General features: G+C 42.2%; 1 protein-coding gene across 1 annotated transcript in view; it reads left to right on the forward strand.

The window, feature by feature from the left end:
• LOC126147826 (sialin-like) overlaps positions 1 to 20,214 on the forward strand; it is a 154,647-nt gene that overhangs the window by 54,268 nt on the left and 80,165 nt on the right. Inside the window, exon 4 of the mRNA XM_049915719.1 lies at positions 17,746 to 17,833. Coding sequence (XP_049771676.1) covers positions 17,746 to 17,833 — 88 coding nt within the window. The remainder of the gene's footprint in view (positions 1 to 17,745; positions 17,834 to 20,214) is intronic.

Raw genomic sequence — 20,214 nt, forward strand, 5'->3', positions numbered from 1 at the left:
CTGAGAAAGACGCTATTGTGTCTGCATACTCTGAAAGGAACCATCTGGACCGGAAGACTTGCCTTTCTTAAGTGATTTGTTTCTCAACACCTAAGATATCTACTTTTATGCCACTCATGCTAACAGCTGTTCTGATTTCGAATTGTGGAATATTTACTTCGTCTTCTTTCGTGAAGGAATTACGGAAAACTGTATTTGGTAACTCCGCTTTAGTGACACCATCATCGATAACATTTCCATTGCTATCGCGCAGTGACGGTATTGATTGTTTTTTGTCACTGGTGTACTTTACATACGACCAGAATATCTTTGGGTTTTCTACCACATTTTGAGACAATGTTTCATTGTGGGAACTATTAAAAGCATCTCGCATTGACGTCCGCACTAAATTTCGAGCTTCCGTGAAACTTAGCCAGTCTTGGGGATTTTGCGTTCTTCTGAATTTGGCTTGCTTTTTTCGTTGCTTCTGCAACAGTGTTCTGACGTGTTTTGTGTACCATGGTGAATCAGTCCCGTCTCTTATTAACTTATGCGATATGAATCTATCTATTGCTGTCGATATTGTATCTTTGAATTTGAGCCATATCTGGTCTACACTTACATAATTAGCTTGGAAGGAATGGAGAATTTTTATCTGCTGTTTTAAACAGATATATTTTGCGTTTATTTTTAGTGGTTTTGGTTGATATGGTTTTGAGCCTCGCTACAATGACCTTGTGTTCACTAATCCCTGCATCCGTCATGACGCTCTCTATTAGATCAGGATTATTTGTGGCTAAGAGGTCAAGTGTGTTTTCACAACCATTTACAATTCGTGTGGGCTCATGAACTAATTGTTCAAAGTAATTCTCAGAGAAAGCATTTAGTACAATTTCGGAAGATGTTTTCTGTCTACCACCGGCTTTGAACGTGTATTTTAGCCCACAAATCGAGGGTAGATTGAAGCCTCCATCAATTATAACTGTATGAGTGGGGTACTTATTTGTGATGAGATTCAAGTTTCCGTGAACCGTTCAGCTATTATATCATCTGAGTCGGGGGGTTGGTAGAAGGAGCCAATTATTATTTTGGTACAGCTGTTAAGTATAACATCTACCCATAGTAATTCGCAGGAACTATCTATTTCAACTTCACTACAAGATAAACTACTCCCATGAACCATGGACCTTGCCGTTGGTGGGGAGGCTTGCGTGCCTCAGCGATACAGATGGCCGTACCGAAGGTGCAACCACAACGGAGGGGTATCTATTGAGAGGCCAGACAAACGTGTGGTTCCTGAAGAGGGGCAGCAGCCTTTTCAGTAGTTGCAGGGGCAACAGTCTGGATGATTGACTGATCTGGCCTTGTAACACTAACCAAAACGGACTTGCTGTGCTGGTACTGCGAACGGCTGAAAGCAAGGGGAAACTACAGCCGTAATTTTTCCCGAGGACATGCAGCTTTACTGTATGGTTAAATGATGATAGTCCCCCATTCGGATCTCCGGGTGGGGACTACTCAAGAGGACGTCGTTATCAGGAGAAAGAAAACTGGCGTTCTACGGATCGGAGCGAAGAATCTCAGATCCCTTAATCGGGCAGGTAGGTTAGAAAATATAAAAACGGAAATGGATAGCTTAAAGTTATAGTGGGAATTAGTGCAGTTCGGTGACAGGAGGAACAAGACTTTGCGTCAGGTGAATATAGGGTTATAAATACAAAATCAAATAGGGGTAATGCAGGAGTAGATTTAATAATGAATAAAGAAATATGAGTGCGGGTAAGCTACTACAAACAGCATAGTGAACGCATTATTGTAACTAAGATAGACACGAAGCCCACGCCTACTATAGTAGTAAAAGTTGATATGCCAACTAGCTCTGCAGATGATGAAGAAATTGACGAAATGTATGATGAGATAACAGAAATTATTCAGGTAGTGACGGGAGACGAAAATTTAATAGTCATGGGTGACTGGAATTCGAGAGTAGGAAAAGGGAGAGAAGGAAACATAGTAGGTGAATATGGATTGTGGGTCAGAAATGAATATGGAAGCCGTCTTGTAGAATTTTACACACAGCATAACTTAATCATAACTAACACTTAGTTCAAGAATCATAAAAGAAGGTTGTACACATGGAAGAATCCTGGTGATACTAGAAGGTATCAGATTGATTATATAATGGTAAGACACAGATTTAGGAACCAGGTTGTAAATTGTAAGACATTTCCAGGGGCGGATGTGGACTCTGACCACAATCTATTGGTTGTGAACTGTAGATTAAAACTGAAGAAACTGCAAAAAGGTGGGAATTTGGGGAGATGGGACCTGGATAAACTGAAAGAACCAGAGGTTGTAGAGAGTTTCAGGGAGAGCATAAGGGAACAATTGACAGGCATAGGGGAAAGAAACACAGTAGAAGAATGGGTAGCTTTGAGGGATGAAGTAGTGAAGGTAGCTGGTAAGGTAAAAAGACGAGGGCTAGTAGAAATCCTTGGGTAACAGAAGAAATATTGAATTTAATTGATGAAAGGAGAAAATATAAAAATGCAGTAAATGAAGTGGGCAAAAAGGAATACAAACGTCTCAAAAATGAGATCGACAGGAAGTGCAAAATGGCTAAGCAGGGATGGCTAGAGGACAAATGTAAGAATGTAGAGGCTTATCTCACTAGGGGTAAGATAGATACTGCCTACAGGAAAATTAAAGAGACCTTTGGAGAAAAGAGAGCCACTTGTATGAATATCGAGAGCTCAGGTGGAATCCCAGTGCTAAGCAAAGAAGGGAAAGCAGAAAGGTTGAAGGAGTATGTAGAGGGTCTATACAAGGGCGATGTACTTGAGGACAATATTATGGAAATGGATGAGGATGTATATGAAGATGAAATGGGAGATACGATACTGTGTGAAGAGTTTGACAGAGCACTGAAAGACCTGAGTCGAAACAAGGCCCCGGAAGTAGACAAGTTTCCATTAGAACTACTGACGGCCTTGGGAGAGCCAGTCTTGACAGAACTCCACCATCTGGTGAGCAAAATGTATGAGACAGGAGAAATACCCTCAGACTTCAAGAAGTATATAATAATTCCAATCCCAAAGAAAGCAGGTGTTGACAGATGTAAAAATTACCGAACTATCAGTTAAATAAGTCACGGCTGCAAAATACTAACGTGAATTCTTTACAGACGAATGGAAAAACTGGTAGAAGCCGACCTCGGGGATGATCAGTTTGGATTCCGTAGAAACATTGGAACACGAGAGGCAATACTGACCCTTCGACTACGTTTCTAGAATTTGTAGACTTAGAGAAAGCTTTTGACAATGTTGACTGGAATACTCTCTTTCAAATTCTCAAGGTGGCAGGAGTCAAATACAGGGAGCGAAAGGCTATTTACAATTTGTACAAAAACCAGATTGTAGTTATAAGAGTCGAGCGGCACGAAAGGGAAGCAGTGGTTGGGACGGGAGTGAGACAGGGTTTTAGCCCCTCTCCCATGTTATTCAATATGTATATTGAGCAAGAAGTAAAGGAAACAAAAGAAAAGTTTGGAGTGGGAATTAAAATCCATGGAGAAGAAATAAAAACTTTTAAGTTCGCCGATGACATTGTAGTTCTATCAGAGACAGCAAAGGACCTGGAAGGGCAATTTAACGTAATGGACAGTGTCTTGAAAGGAGGATATAAGATGAACATCAACAAAAGCAAAACGAGGATAATGGAATGTAGTCGAGTTAACTCGGGTGATGCTGAGGGAATTAGATTAGGAAATGAGACACTTAAAGTAGTAAATGAGTTTTGCTATTTGGGGAGCAAAATAACTGATGATGGTCGAAGTAGAGAGGATATAAAATGTAGACTGGAAATGGCAAGGAAAGCGTTTCTGAAGAAGCGAAATTTGTTAACATCGAGTATAGATTTAAGTGTTATGAAGTCGTTTCTGAGAGTATTTGTATGGAGTGTAGCCATGTATGGTGTGTGAAACTTATGGGACTTCACTGCTAAGGTCATCAGTCCCTAAGCCTACACACTACTTAACCTAAATTGTCCTAAGGACAAACACACACACCCATGCCCGAGGGAGGACTCGAACCTCCGCTGGGATTAGCCGCACAGTCGCCATTTATGGAACTGAAACATATACGATAAATAATTTGGACCAGAAGAGAATAGAAGCTTTCGAAATGTGGTGCTACAGAAGAATGCTGAAGATTAGATGGGTAGATCACGTAACTAATGAGGAGATATTGAACAGAATTGGGGAGAAGAGGAGTTTGTGGCACTACTTGACAAGAAGAAGGGACCGGTTGGTAGGACATGTTCTGAGGCCTCAGGGGATCACAAATTTAGCATTGGAGGGCAGCGCGGAGGGTAAAAATCGTAGAGGGAGAACAAGGGATGAATGCACTAAGCAGATTCAGAAGGATGTAGGCTCCAGTACGTACTGGGAGATGAAGCAGCTAGCACAGGATAGAGTAGCATGGAGAGCTGCATCAAACCAGTCTCTGGACTGAAGACCACGTCCGCCTCCTGTAGCTGAGTGGTTGGCGCTACAGAATGTCAATCCTAATGGTCCGGGTTCGATTCCCAACTGAGTCAGAGTTTCTCTTTCCTTCAGGGACTGGGTGTTGTGTTGTCCTAATCATCATCATTTCATCCCCATCGAAGCGCAAGTCGCCGAAGTGGCGTCAGATCGAAAGACTTGCACACGGCGAACGGTCTACCCGACGTGAGGCTCTAGTCACATGACATTTATTATTTATTTATGAATATGACGCCAGTAGAATGTCTAAACCAGATCAGAACACAATTTCAGCTTAATTCTTCTTTGAAATTCGAACATGCCACCTAGTGACGATTTGTAGTAGGTCTCCTATCACTCAAATATATATATATATATATATATATATATATATATATATATATAAAATTAAAAAAGCTCTTGAGCGGTGTGATCGGTAATCGGTAATCTGTGTTCATTTCGAAGTTTTCAGTCCGTGAGACGTTCTCGGTTTTCCTTTCGGGGATACTGTTTGACGTCAGAGATGGAGGTTGCGCTGTTCCGCAGGCTGCAGCCGCACTACGTCAGCGGCACGCTGGCAGCGCTGGCCAACGCACACGAGCGCGGCCTTAGGTGGCAGACGGGTCACGCGCAGGCTCACTGGAGCTGCGTGTTGGACACGTTCTTGGCGTCCCTCATAGTTACGTACTGCACGACAGGCAGATACATTTTTGCGAACGGTTCATATTTTAGTAAATCAATCTTAACTTGTCCGACTCCACTGGAAATAGGCAAGAGAAATTTTTTATCCCATCTCTCTTCTTAAACAGAAATTACTCGTCGTTATTCTCTTAAAACTGCCTTGCATGATCACAAGGGATTTCAAATGGGAGCTTGAATACTTTTACAGTAAGCAAACCTAGGCCAAAAACGTATCTGAACCCATCCTATACTTCCATTAACGTGTACAAATTTCATAACATCTCCTGTCTCGTCAATTACACGGTAGCAAGTTTCACATAAGCAACAGTAGCGTACAGCGAAAAGCTGCAACCGTCATAACAAGCTGGAAAGGACCTAGAATGGCGGTTTGTTTTCTTTTTGGGGGGTGATGGTATCTTTGCCTAGTTATTTTGTATGCTGTTTTAAATAAAAAATTAATTTGCCTCTGATGGATTAATCAGATAAAAAAATAACTGCGAGGCTAAACACTTTATTGTCCGTAAATCCATACATTGATTCATAGGATGGCGATTAAGTGAACTGAAATTAGCTCGAGCCCCTAATACAGTGGTCAGGGAACTCAACATATAAATTAAATAAATAAATTAGCTGGAAAACACAGGCAGTGTTCATAGCTAAAATTAACCAGTTTAACTCCACACTAACTCCAATAAATATGACTCTAGCCGATACACAGTGCCCTAAACGTAGGTGTCGATTGTTAACAGAAAATTCTTCAAAGTCCTACACTGGCAAACTGAGCTAAACTTCAGACTTACGCTATACATTAAGAATTCAAATAAATTTCACACGCAAAAATACACGCTCTTCTGAAATACCATCATAAATAAAGAGTGCTGGCTACTGCAGAAAAACTCTGAAACATTTCGCTTGAATTCACTGGGAATACAAAGTGTCGTGACACGGCGCGAAAAAATTTCTGTCACCGAAAACGATCGCGGCCGGATCACCACTCAGACCAGCGTAGATGTTGCTTCAACCTCGTTGCAAACTGTGAGAGCGAACAAAACGGCCGCCACTCTGTTAAGGATTAGGACATCGCCAACGCGGAAACACCTGGCGTCTACGTGACTTCGTGACTTCGTACTGTCACCAGCTTGATACACAATTTTTTACACATAAACGATATTAAAACTCTGAATGTGCCATTAGCTGCTTGCTAAAAATTCACTTAGTTTTACGTGCAGAAGTTCGTCAAAAGTACTTCAAAGTGCCTCTTCTTGAAATCAACGAAATCTTCAAACAACGAACATTAAAAAAACAATGTGAACAACGTCAATTTACAGTCCACAAAATTAACTCAGCGAAACAACTGTGCAATAGTCAAATACTCAACGGCAATACGGCAAACTTTCCTTGCTCTCTGCAGTATACAGCTCAGTGTCAACACGACCGTTCGTAATTAGGTTTCAATCGAAACAAAATCTCCACTGAGGTAGCGAACAACTGCAGGAGACATGGCTCCCTCATTGCCCTATTGATGGCTCAGACAGACAATTCGCAACGTAAAAGATGAGATAAGTTGCAATATCTGCTTGTAAGGGACTTCCCGACCCGAAAACATAAATTTCAAAACTCGAAGTCGCCCATTAGGTGAAAATAATTCAGATTACATAATCGCAATGACAAGAAAACATCAGATGAGTCTTAATCACTACAGGAAATAAAAAGATGATCACACAGTTTCCAAAAATATTACAGGGTGTTGCCACGTCCCAGGGTAGTATCAAGGAGAATATGTTTCCACAGCGGAGTTGCTTCTTGAGTATCTCGTACTTGCATTTCAAAGACACGCACCAGGTAGAAACCGAGTTGTCTATAAATAGGGGTCAGAGCTAAAAAGTAGTTACGAATAATATTCATATTCACCCATCGCAACACGAGCAACATAAATCAAGAGCAGAGGGAGTAACTTGGGTGGCCTTCCTCTTCAATAGCTGTCATAATTATTCTTGTTTTCTGTCTTAAGGATGTTGTTGTTGTGGCCTTCAGTCCGAAGACTGGTTTGTGCAGCTGTCCATGCTACGTCCTGTGCAAGCCTCGTCGTCTCCGAATAACAACTGCAACCTACATACTTCTGAATCTGCTAACGGTATTCATCTCGTGGTCTTCCTCTACGATTTTTACCCCGTACGTTTCCCTCCAGTACTAAATTGGTGGTCCCTTGATGTCTCAGAATGTGTCCTATCAACCGACCCCTTCATTTCATCTAACTGAGCAACAAACTTCTTTTCTCTCCAGTTCTGTTCAGTACCTTAATATTAGTTACTCTATCTACTCTTTTAATCTTCAGCATTCTTCTGTAGCACAAAATCTCAAAAGCTTCTATTCTTTTCTTGTCTGAATTGTTTATTGTCAATGTTTTATTTCCTTATGTGGCTAAACTCTGCCTTCAGAAAGGACTCCCTAACATTTAAATGCCGAGCCCAGTGGCGCTGTGGTTAGCACGCTGGACTCGCATTCGAGAGGACGATGGTTCAAATCCGCATCCGATCGTGAGTAAAGTTTTCTGTGACTTCCATAAATCGCTTCAGGCAAATGCCTGGATGGTTCCTTTGAAGGGTACGGTCGACTTCCTTCCCTAATACGGAGAGACCGATGACTTTGCTGTTTGGTCCCCACCCCCAAACCAACCAACCACCCAACACTTAAATATATTTTCGGTATTAAGAAATTTCTCTTCTTATCATTCCCAGTCTATATTATATATCCTGTCTACTTCGGCCATCAGCAGTTATTTTGCTGCCTAAACTGCCAAACTCATCTGTAACTTTAAGTGTCTCGTTTCCTAATCAAATTCCCTCAGTATCACCTGTTTTAATTCTACTACATTCAGTTATCCTTGTTTGGCTTTTGTTGATAGTTATCTTATATCCTTCCTTCAAGACGTTTTACGTTCCGTTCAACTGCTCTTCCAAGTCCTTTCTGTCTGACAGAATTACAATGTCATCGGTCAGCTTCTTTTCTTCTCCCTGAGCTTTAATTCCTACTCCAGATTTTTCTTTGGTTTCCTTTACTGTTTGTTCTTTGTACAGATTGAATAACCTCAGATTAGGCTACGACCCTGTCTCACTCCCTTCTCAACCACTGCTTCCCTTTCATGCTCCGCAACTCTTATAACTACCATCTGGTTTCTGTACAAGTTGTAAACAGCCTTTCGCCCACCTGCTACCATCAAAATTTTAAAGACAGTATTCCAGTCGCATTTTCAAAAGCTTTATGTCTAAAAATACTATGAACGTAGGTTTGCCTTTCCTTAACCTCTCTTCCAAGCGAAATCGTAGTGTCATTATCACCTCATGGGTCCCTACGTTTCTCCAGAATTCAAATTGATTTTTCCGAGTTCACCTTCTACCAGTTTTGCCATTATTCTGCAAAGAATTCGTGTCAGTATTTTGCAGTACTGACTTATTAATCCGATAGTGTCCGGCTTTGGTGGCTGAGTGGTCAGCTCGACGGAATGTCATACCTAACGGCCCGGGTTCGATTCACTGTTGGGTAAGGGTATTCTCTGCTTAGGGAATGGATGTTGTGTTGTCCTTATCATCATCATTTTATCCCCATCGACACGCAAATCGCTGAAGTGGCGTCAACTCGAAAGATTTGCACCAGGCGAACGGTCTACCCGACGGGAGGCCTTAGCTACACGACATTTTTTTCAATCCGATAGTTTGGTAATATTCACTCCTGTCACCACCTACTTTCTTTGCAACTGAAATTATTACGTTTTTCTTGAAGGCTGAGGGTATTTCGCCTGTCGTCTTAGGCACACCACAAGCAATTTTAAGACGTTCTTCTCGTCCAGTGAAGCCAAGTGAAGAACGATGGCCTCCGCCGTTGTTCAGAACCTCATTTAAACATGTTCTCTTACTACCAACTAGAATGAGGCTAGATTAGATTACACCATGCAAAAACGGATGCTGCAGCAAATAAAAACTTACACTCGAAATTTAGTTTTCGTGTAATTATTGAAAAATAAGGGATAAAATACTCATTCTCGCTTTGCAAACCGATGGCTTGTAGAGATTTCTTTGGTACTACACAGTTCTCTGTTTGTTTTCCTGCTATACATGTTTCTAAAATTAACTGGAAAAAACCATGTTAGTTTTAGGTGCAAATACAATATTGTATGGTGGTCACTAATTATTACACTAAAATGCCGATTTCGGATCAAGTAGGAGCCGTTGTAAATGTTCACAGTCGATTGTCAATATTTTATTTGTGGGTATTAATGTATGGAAATGATAAATAACTTAAGCTTCTCATTTCAGAAATTAGAAAATTCGCTTCTCTATTGTCCGTCCTAAGAGATATCCTGGGAAAACAATGGCAAGGATACGAAATATACCAGGAGCCAGGGAATGCCATGCATCGTTTACCCCAGTCGGACAGTCGGGGTAGTATTCGTTTGATCTGTAGCCTTTTCTTATACTGAACTGCAAAGGTTTACTGTCTGCTACGCAGTAAAACAACCAAATAGAAACAGTGCTACCCATATGCTGCCGACTTCCAGGTTTCGCTACTGCACTTTGAAGGAAACAACAACTACAACTGGACCGTTGTTAGGAGTTAATAGAAGATGAATTTTATGCAAAAACGGTTTACCAAAAGGGGAACTTGTTCTGTCATAAAACGAGGAAAGGAAATAGTCATGTATCAGCGTCAAGACCGGGGATAACAACGTTCTTCGTGATGTGCGCTTTGCATGCGATGACGTGGAACCTGTAAACGGATTTACTAACTATTCCGCGATTTTATTTTGCACACAACATTATTAGCCTGTCGCTGCTGACACATTCTTCTCTACATCCCTGTCATCAGAGTTTCATTAAAGGGAAACACCAAAAACACTTGAGATGCCAGAGTTCGCATATACTAGTCAGACATTTCTGACACATTATGATGAATCGATGCTTACATTATATGAAGTTCCATGAATTAGATGATGGGCCACAAACTATTGACAACAGCTAGTATTTCAAGTTTCTGTCACCTTAACAAACCAGATCTAGCATATGGACGTTCAGTGGGTCGCTAAAGATCTGATAACAACACGAGTAAGTTCAGAGATGGATGAGACACAATCCTTAAGCATATGGTGTTTGCTGGTAATAACATGATTTTATGTCCATGTGGAACCATGTCTCAGTGTCGTCCAGGTAGTTGTGCTGAAATCGATATAATTTTTTCTTGTTGTTGCTGACTGTCAAACATTTCAGTAAAACGAAAGGTAGACCAGTACTAACAACAACCATCCGTTGGCGGTACAGACTAATGGCCACCGCAACCTGAAACTAAAAAGTTTATTTTTTGTTTGGATACTGTTAGAGCTGGCACGTATTTCTGCCTGATGTCATGATGGCTGATACGCTAATGTACTAAAAACGCATGTATAAAGGAAATTGTCAAGAATCATATTGAATCCACCTTATATTTGTCTTACATATAATTTAATATTTTAGTTTCCACATCTACCGTGAATATTACAAGTAGTGGAGATTACAACTGAATTATATCACCCATTTCGAGGAAACCAGCGACGACGCAGCATGCCAAACATTTGTCACCCTCCTACACATGACAAAGCCGGTGAGCAGACACTGTCATGTGGGCTGTACGAAAATGGCTGGACTCTGTGGCCTCTAACGATTCGCAACAGAAGGTGTAAAGCAGGATCCCTCTTGTCTGTGCCGCCAACGGATATTTGTTGTTAGTACTGGTCTAGCTGGGTAGCAGCTTTCATTTTACTTGCACGTTCGATAGTCAGGAACAAATAGAAAAAAAATATTTCGATCTCAGCACAACTATCTGGATTACACTGAGACAACATGATTCGCATATAGACATAAATCATGTTATTACCAGCAAATACCATAAGTTTGTGGATTTTGTCTCATCCATCTCTGAACATACTCGTATTGTTACCGGATATTTAGCGACCCACTGAACGTCCATCTCCTAGATCTGGTTTGTCAAAGTGACAGAAACTTGAAATACTAGCTGTTGTCAATGGTTTGAAGCCTATCATTTAATTCATGGAACTTCATATAATGTAAGCATCGATTCATCATAATGTGTCAGAAACGTCTGACTAGTATATGCGATCTGTGGCATCTCAAGTGTTTTTGATGTTTCCCTTTACTGAAACTACGATGACAGGGATGTAGAGAAGAATGTGTCAGCAGTGACGAGCTAACAATGCTGTGTGAAAAATAAAGTAGCGGATCAGTTAGTAAATCCGTTTACAATCTCCGCGCTATTGCATACCAGGCGCACATCATGAAGAATGTTGTTATACCTGGTTGTGATGCTCATACGTGACTATTTTCTTTCCTCGTTTTATGGTGGATAAGTGCCCCTTTTGTTAAACCGTCTTTGAATAAAATTCATCTTTTGTTAACTTCTAAATGCGGTACAGTTGGTATTTCACTTGTTATTTCCTTGAAGGTGCAGTAGCGAAACCTGGGAGTTGGCAGTATGTTGGTAGTACTGTTTCTATTTGATTGTTATGCTATGTAACAGACAGTAAATCTTTGCAATTCATTATAAGAAAAGATGACGGGTCACACGAATTCTGTCCCCGAATGCACATCCAGTATTGGCTCCGACTGGGGAAAACGATGCACGATATTTCCTGGTTCCTAGTGTATTTTCTATCTTTATCATTGCGTTACCAGAATCTCTTAGGACTATCACTGTACTTCGAGATCCGGTGAGCCGGCAAGTCTGTGGATGGTTTTTACGCGGTTTTCCATCTGCCTCGGCGAATGCGGGCTGCTTCCCCTTATTCCACCTCAGATACATTATGTCGGCGATTGCTGCCCAAACAAGTTCTCCAAGTACGCGTACACCACCATTACTCTACCACGCCAACATAGGGGTTACACTCGTCCTTTGTGAGACGTTTCCTGGGGGGTCCACCAGGGGTCGAACCGCACAATAACCCTGGGTTCGGTGTGGGGCGACGGAGGGGTGAAGTGGACTGCGGTAGTCGTCGTGGGGTTGCGGACCACTGCGGCTGCGGCGGGGACGGAGCCTCTCCGTCGTTTCTAGGTCCTCGGTTAACATAACATAACATCACTGTACTTCAAATTGTTTTGTTGATCACTTATGAAAAAGTATATGTACGCGTTTCACTCATTATTAGGAACAGAAAGCTTATTTTTGGAATGAGGAGACTTTCATACCTTTTTTTTCTTTAAAAAGACATGAAGGCCAATCACAAGCAATGGGATAGAAATATGTAATTGTTCTTGAAAGTAAACCTGTTGAATATTTTGCAAACTATTCTTTCGAAGAGGATTTGAACGTAATGATAGATAGAAATAAAGCAGCGTGAACAATCATTGCAATAGATCTACGTGTTGTGTTGTGAAGTTTTTATGCCCTGTCATGAAATGAAATAGCCTACGCGGCAGAAAGAAAACTGCCAGTAGCCTTAACCGAGAAGCCAATGTAGCATCCATCTGACACAACAACACTGAGAAATTAAATCAACATAGGAATATAAAGCGAAACAGAGTTCGTGATTAAAGGCCTACCGTCTTTGTAGCTTTATCGTTTCACGCTTCGATGGTCAAGTAATGTTAGACTAGATAATAACAACGTGAGTACTGATAATCTTCCTCGTCCTTCAACGTCACCTTATCGATCTCATGATGATTAAAAGCACTCCATCGCAAGAGCTTTGCTAGTATCCGCATGACAACATACAATCACGTGATGAGCTGTTCTTTCGCCGGCCGGAGGTCGCAGGTTCGAATCCTGCCTCGGGCATGGATGTATGTGATGTCCTTAGTTTAGTTAGGTTTAATTAGTTCTAAGCTCTAGGCGACTGATGACCTCAGAAGTTAAGTCCCATAGTGCTCAGAGCCATTTGAACCATTTTGAACCAGCTGTTCTTTCCTTGAGGTAACCATCAGGTGCACTTTCGTCGCATTAACGCCTCATAAATTAGAAGCTCCAGTTCAAGTATGATGTTAAATGCCTCCAAGTGCTGAGAGACAACTAGGACACTACCATAGAAAAATTCAACTGAGATGGAGTTTTCCAAATTTCGCCGCTAATGGCACAGGCAAAATCGATTAAAATTTACTGGAAGATTTAATAACTTTAAAGTTTAAGCATACTGAATATAAATACATAACAGTATAACCTACTTAAAGAGGAAACTTCGAGAGTTTTACAAAACATTCCATGCGTTCTATAGAAACTGGACGTGTAACGTAACAGATATATAGGTGCAAGTCACGTGACCCAGAAGACTTCTCAAACAATTCTTGTGGAGTGTTCTCAGTATCTTTCGTAATTCGGCATGTCATTTCTGGCAACGTCACTGAAAGTGGAGGGGTGTTCGCCTCACCCCAGACAGAATTCCACAGTATCCACGCACTCAGAAAATCGACGAATGGAGTGGTCATTCACAGAAAATGTTATCTGCGGACGATGGATGACCATTCCTGGCAGTGGGCGAGCGGTTCTAGGCGCTTCAGTCTGGAACCGCGCGACCGCTACGGTCGCAGGTTCGAATCCTGTCACAGGCATGGAAGTGTGTGATGTCCTTTGGTTAGTTAAGTTTAAGTTGTTCTAAGTTCTAGGGGACTGATGACCTTAGATGTTAAGTCCCATAGTGCTCAGAGCCATTTGAACCATTTTTGAACCATTCCTGACATTTCTACAGTATTGCACTGTACTCTTAGACTCTCTTATGCTTTATGGAAAATGAACACTTGTTCTTCTTCTTTCGCTGTGTGTTGAGGCATTAATTAATTCCAACGCGAGAGGGTACGCGTATCATGTGATAACATTCTCTGCGAAGAAAAATGAGTCAGACACACGTGGTTTTATAACCAGCACAAAACACATTTACTTCTCAATTGTTACCTTCGATTTAAAGGCTTGTAGAACTGTTATCAATGTCTCATATGGGGTAGGTCAGTAATGACTTACCCACATAAATACGAGCTATATATCCCTTTCGTCACTCATAATATTTCATTCTGTGACACACTGATGCTGTCCATTAATGTTCTTCTAATTCACATGAAGTATCTGTTTCTGTACGGAATCAACACGAACCATTTCAGTCGATTCCCTGGAATCTTCTCCACTCCTCTGCAACCACTAGTTGGATCCACGTACGAATTTCTGCAGCTTCCCTAGGAAAATCACACTGTCGTCCGTAGACTTTGTCGCATATGCAGTTAAATGCAAGAACTGAAGCTGTTCTTCCTAAGTTGTAAAATCAGGCATTTGTGTTTACTACCATATCAAATTGTCCAATAATTCGTGACATGTTACTACACGTGCAGCAGAGCAATACACATGACCATTTTATTTTCGAAGGATATGATAATGCATATTGTGCCAATAATTTATTGCCTTCTTAGTGTAATGGTTGTTTCCCAGGTAATCGGCACCTTGCAACCCTAAATAAGCAAAGAACGGGGTTATGTACAATGTAGGAATCGTACAAAAACTGTGGCCGTTGGAAGTTAGCTGCAAACAGTACGTCTGAAGACCACCGAAAAGTCAGCTGTGCAACAGGTGCTAATAATGAAGTGCTCTATGTGCCAAAATGTATGATTGACCACCTACAATAGCTGAGCAAGTTTGTCTAAAGAGTTCATCTCTTGCAGTTGCGTATAGTTGGGTTCAAAATGGTTCAAATGGCTCTAAGCACTATGGAGCTTAACATCTGAGGTCATCAGTCCCCTAGACTCAAAACTACTTAAACCTGTCTAACCTAAGGACATCAGACACATCCATGCCCGAGGCAGGATTCGAAGCTGCGGCCGTAGCAGCCGCGTGGTTCCGGACTGAAGCGCCTAGAACGGCTCGGCCACCACGGCCGGCTATTGTTGGGACTTGGTGACAGCGTCCACTATAGACATACTTTCGGACTGATGCATAAAGGTTTAAGCGATAATAAAAACAACAACAACAACAATACTGACACTGACCGTGTTTATGAGATTTTCATACCAATGTGGAAAGTCTCATAGTGATCACGTGACACACTATTAAAGACAGATGCGACAAATATAGATGACGTACACAATTCGTTCATCTGGAAATATTAGTGGCTGCCGAGTTCTTTCTGAGTAACGGGCACGGAAAGATAAAAAAAATAAAAAAAACCAGAAAGATACTCGCTTTTCTTTCTCTTTCTGGGCTATCCTTAACGAAGAAATGCCCACACCTGCACAACAGGTAATTTAACTGCCAGACGCAGGATATTCCATCATCAAAGAGTGGGAAAAGGCACAGACTGTGCTAGACACGTTGCAGGAGAGCTATGCCGAGCGGGGTAGCAGCGCGGTCTATGGTGTCTTGTCACGGTCCGCACGGCTCCCCCGTCGGAGGTTCGAGTCCTCCCTCGGGCATAGGTGTGTGTGTTGTCCTTAGCATAAGTTAGTTTAAGTTAGGTTAAGTAGTGTGTAAGCTTAGGGACCGATCACCTCAGCAGTTTCGTCCCATAAGCCCTTACCACAAATTTCCAAAATTTCAAGATAAGCGGCCACTTGTTCGCACCTATACATTTGGCAACCACCCCAACGACCTGATTCCTCCACCTCTCTATAGACTGCGGTATCAGGCTGCCGAATTTAAAATTGATTCTTCACGACAAGGCAATTAACGGCCACGTGAGGTCTTCAAACAACAGTCGTCATCATTACATGAACGCGAAGAACAAGTGCTTATTGAGAATACCGTTTCGATGATGCCATCAGATGCAGTACGTTTGAGAAGCAACAATAATATATTTGAATATCCACAGTGTTTGCTTACATCGTTAAATATGAAATTGTGCTTCAATGGATTTTGACATACGAGGGTTGGAACTTTAACAGTGGCAACTATTTATTTATAGCTCGTACAAAATAGATACGTGTTTCAAAGTCTGATTGACCTTCAAAGTAGTGGTTCAAATGGATCTGAGCACTATGGGACTCAACATCTTAGGTCATAAGTCCCCTAGAACTTAGAACTAATTAAACCTAACTAACCTAAGGACATCACACACACCCATGCCCGAGGCAGGATTCGAACCTGCGACCGTAGCAGTCCCGCGGTTCCGGACTGCAGCGCCAGAACCGCTAGACCACCGCGGCCGGCCTTCAAAGTAGTCACCAGCGTTGTGTATAACCCGTTGTCAGCGATGTGGAAGTCGTAGGATACTCTTAGCAGTGCCAGTCGTGTTGACAGTTCAAGCGGTGCGGTCTATTGCACGACGAATGTGTAGCAGTTCTGAAGCGAATGCCGTGAAGTGTTTCCTTCAGTTTAGAAATCGAGTTGAACTAATGAGGGCTTAAGTCAGGGGAGTACAGAAGGTGGTATAGCACTTAGCAGCCCCATCAGTCAAACAAATTAGTAGCAGATTGCTCTGTACGTACTTAAGCACTGCCCTGCAAAATGTTGGTCAGGTCCTGCAGGAAGTGTCATCACTTCTGTCTCTAAGCTGATCGTAGGTTGTGTTCCAAAAATGAACAACGTAGAGGAAGAAGTGAAGACACCTCCGTCAGGACCTAATCATCATTTTGCAGGAAATGCTCAAGCACGTACAGTGCAAGCTGTTACTGATTTGTGAGACCTTAACTTTTCCCGGTGAATTGAATGTTCAAATAATTTACGGGTTTGCTGCCGGATGACGTCGTCGACCACCGCCGAAATATCGACGGTGGTCTTCGACGTCACCCGGTAGAAAACCCGTAAGTTATTTGTTACTGATCTGTTTGCTCTATGGGGCTGCTAAGTGCTATACCACTTACTGCACTTCCCCGTCTTAAGCCCTCGTGAGTTCAACTCGATTTCTAAACTGAAGGAACCACTTCACGGCATTCGCTTCAGAACTGCTACAAATTCGTCTGGCAATAGGCCGCGCCACTCGAACTGTCAACACAACAGGCACTGCTACGAGTGTCCTACGACTTCCACATCGCTGACAACGGGTTTTACACAATGCTGGTTGTAGGCGCTTCAGTACGGAGCCGCGCGACTGCTACGGTCGCGGGTTCGAATCCTGCCTCGGGCATGGATGTGTGTGATGTCCTTAGGTTAGTTACGTTTCGGTAGTTCTAAGTTCTAGGGGACTGGTGGCCTCAGATGTTAAGTCCCATAGTGCTCAGAGCCATTTGAATCATTTTGAACAATGCTGGTGACTACTTTGAAGGTCAGTAAAACTTTGAAAGATGTATCTATTTTGTAGGAGCTGCAAATAAATAGTTGGCGACTATTAAAGTTCCAACCCTCGTAATTAAGTGAAACACTGAATAATGTCAAATAAAGAGGAAAAACATCATACATGTTTTTTCAGACGGTTCACTAATGACGTAACGGTTGAATAAGAATATTAGACGTCATATTTTGGAACTGGTTTACAATTACAGTAAGCTGTCATCTATTATTGGTACGTATACATTTATTTACATTAGTGCTGAGAGTACGTTATACATCGAAGTTTTGAAAAAGTTATTCGTTAAAAACAATCGAGCAAGCATTTGAATTCTGTTTCCTTTTTTCAGGGTGTTGTGATTCCGTCTCTCCAGGCTATGGTATCCAAGTGGTTTCATCCAAAGGAGAGGTCGAAATTCTCAGGATTTTTATTTTCAGGTATTAATATTAAGCTAAGATATTTAATGTAGCAAAAGTTTCCACTCGCTTTTTCAAGCTGTAGCACTCCTCACGTTTCCTATGACTATAATTTCTTTTGTAATTTTATAACAAGTTTTCTGCAGTTCAAACAGTAGTTACTTGTAAATACGGTTCTATACATTTCCAGTTCTAACAACTTTCAGTCCTACTCGCGATATTGACAAATGGCAACGCCACTGTTTATCTTTCACAGTGACGCATATTTCGCGGATAAAGCCTAATTATCACGATGTTATCTAGATAAACTCATCGCTGTAACGAGCTCCTGGCGCCTGTGTTACGGACGCGCGTCGCTGTTGGACGACATCAAGGTCGCAACCCATTTCTTCCGGCAGAAGACAAGAGAGAGTGGTGGGCAGGGGGGGGGGGGGGAGGGGGAGGGGCGGAAGAACGTTCCTGGAGGAAAAAAAAGAACGTCCATAAGTGTTCGAGTCAATGTGCAGCGCTCTTTCATCAATACCACAACCCATACAAAAGGAAAGATAATTGAAATTCCTGATTTAAAAAAAAGTGAAGCGTGCAGAGCGGGAGGAAGAAATGAAATTAAACATGATAGGTTGAGAGGGAACATTATGTTAGTTCAGGGACTACAAAATGAAACCAGATTTACAAACAACTTGGTAATGTTGGCTCACTTATCGGTATGAACTTGGACCCCTCTGACATGGATGTATGCAATGATAAGGTTGGAAAGGATACCACAAAGCCGTTGTATCCTTTCCTGAGGCAAGCTGGCCCACAACTGTTGTAGCTGGTCCTTGATATCTTTGGACACTGGCACTGAATCAGAATTAACATAAGAGCTGGTCCCGTACATGTTCTGTGGGGGGCAGATAGCACCTTGGAAGTACCACAACAGTTCATTGAAATACGTGTCATGAAAAATGGCACCACGGTACTAGCACAGGAGCGAAACGTACGAGGGCACAGGATGTCAGTGACGTACCGTTCTGCCGTCAGATTTCCCTCAGTCACTACTAGCCGTGACCTGAAGTCATACTCGATGGCTCCCCATACCACGAGGCCAGAAGTAACATTACTGTGCCACCCGAAAACATTGGAAGAATGAGATCTCTCCTTCCTATGACGACTCCATCCCATATGCAGCCGTTTGTGTCGTATCAAACTCCATCAGGTACTAATAACGCTGTCTCGCACGAGCACACGGCTTATGCATGTGATCACTCAATATCGACGCTGTTCACGACTTTATATAACCTACCAGGCTTGGTAAGAACACTAAATATGAACACTAATTCACTCTTGCGGGCGTTCTACGTGTCACAGAGAATTGCAACTCTAATCATTTACATACCCGCTGATGGTGTGTACGTGTACGAAGATACATTCACAACCGGCCGTGTGTTCTGGGTGCTTGACATTTTTTCAGACACTGTACCAAATCTCATATACAGCATAATTGACCCATAGGAGCGCTTTGAGCTTGTTAATTGTGAAGTTCACACCTGTATTAAACTAGGCCTATAGCGAAAGCTGCAAAACCTACAAAAATGAGGGATTTTTGACGGCAACTCCATGCATCTAATGAGAGAAGTGAGAGCGATATAAATGTCAATAAGGAAAAGTGAAGCACAAATAGGCACGAGAGGAATGGGAGTGACACTTAAAGGAAAGAAAATGTTATTATAATGAGCACTTCTTTCCTTCATAGTAACATACACGCTGGTGACAAAAGTCAAAGGATACCTCCGGATATCGTGTCGGACCTCCTTTTGCCCGGCGTAGTGCAGCAGCTCGTCGTGCCACGGACTCGTCAAGTCGTTGGAAGTCCCCTCCAGAGATATTGAGCCATGCTGCCTCTACAGCCATACATAATTGCGACAGTGTTGGCGGTGCACGAACTGATCTCTCCATTATGTCTCATAAATGCTCCATGGAATTCATGCCGGGCGATGTGGGTGGCCAGACCAGTCGCTCGAATAGTGTAGAATATTCTTCAAACTAATCGCAAACAATTGTGCCCCGTAACATGGCGCATTGCTGTCCATAAAAAATCCATAATTGTTTCGGAAAATGAAGCATATGACTGCATAGTCTCATAGGGTCAACTGGAAGAGAGGGAGCCACCATCAGCTTGCACTGTGCATTGTTGACAAGTTGGGTCTATGGCTTCCTAGGGTCTACGCCACACTCGAAACCTATCATCAGCTCTTACCAACTGAAATCGGGACTCATCTGACCAAGCCGCGGACTTTCAATGGTCTAGGATTACGAGCTGAGGACAGGCGTCGCAGGCAGTTTCGTGCTGTCGGCAGAGGCACTCGTATCGGTCGTCTGCTGCCATAGCCCATTACAGTCAAATTTCGCCGCACTGTCTT

This window comes from Schistocerca cancellata, chromosome 2 (genome assembly GCF_023864275.1).
Source record: "Schistocerca cancellata isolate TAMUIC-IGC-003103 chromosome 2, iqSchCanc2.1, whole genome shotgun sequence".
Lineage (NCBI taxonomy): Eukaryota > Metazoa > Arthropoda > Insecta > Orthoptera > Acrididae > Schistocerca > Schistocerca cancellata.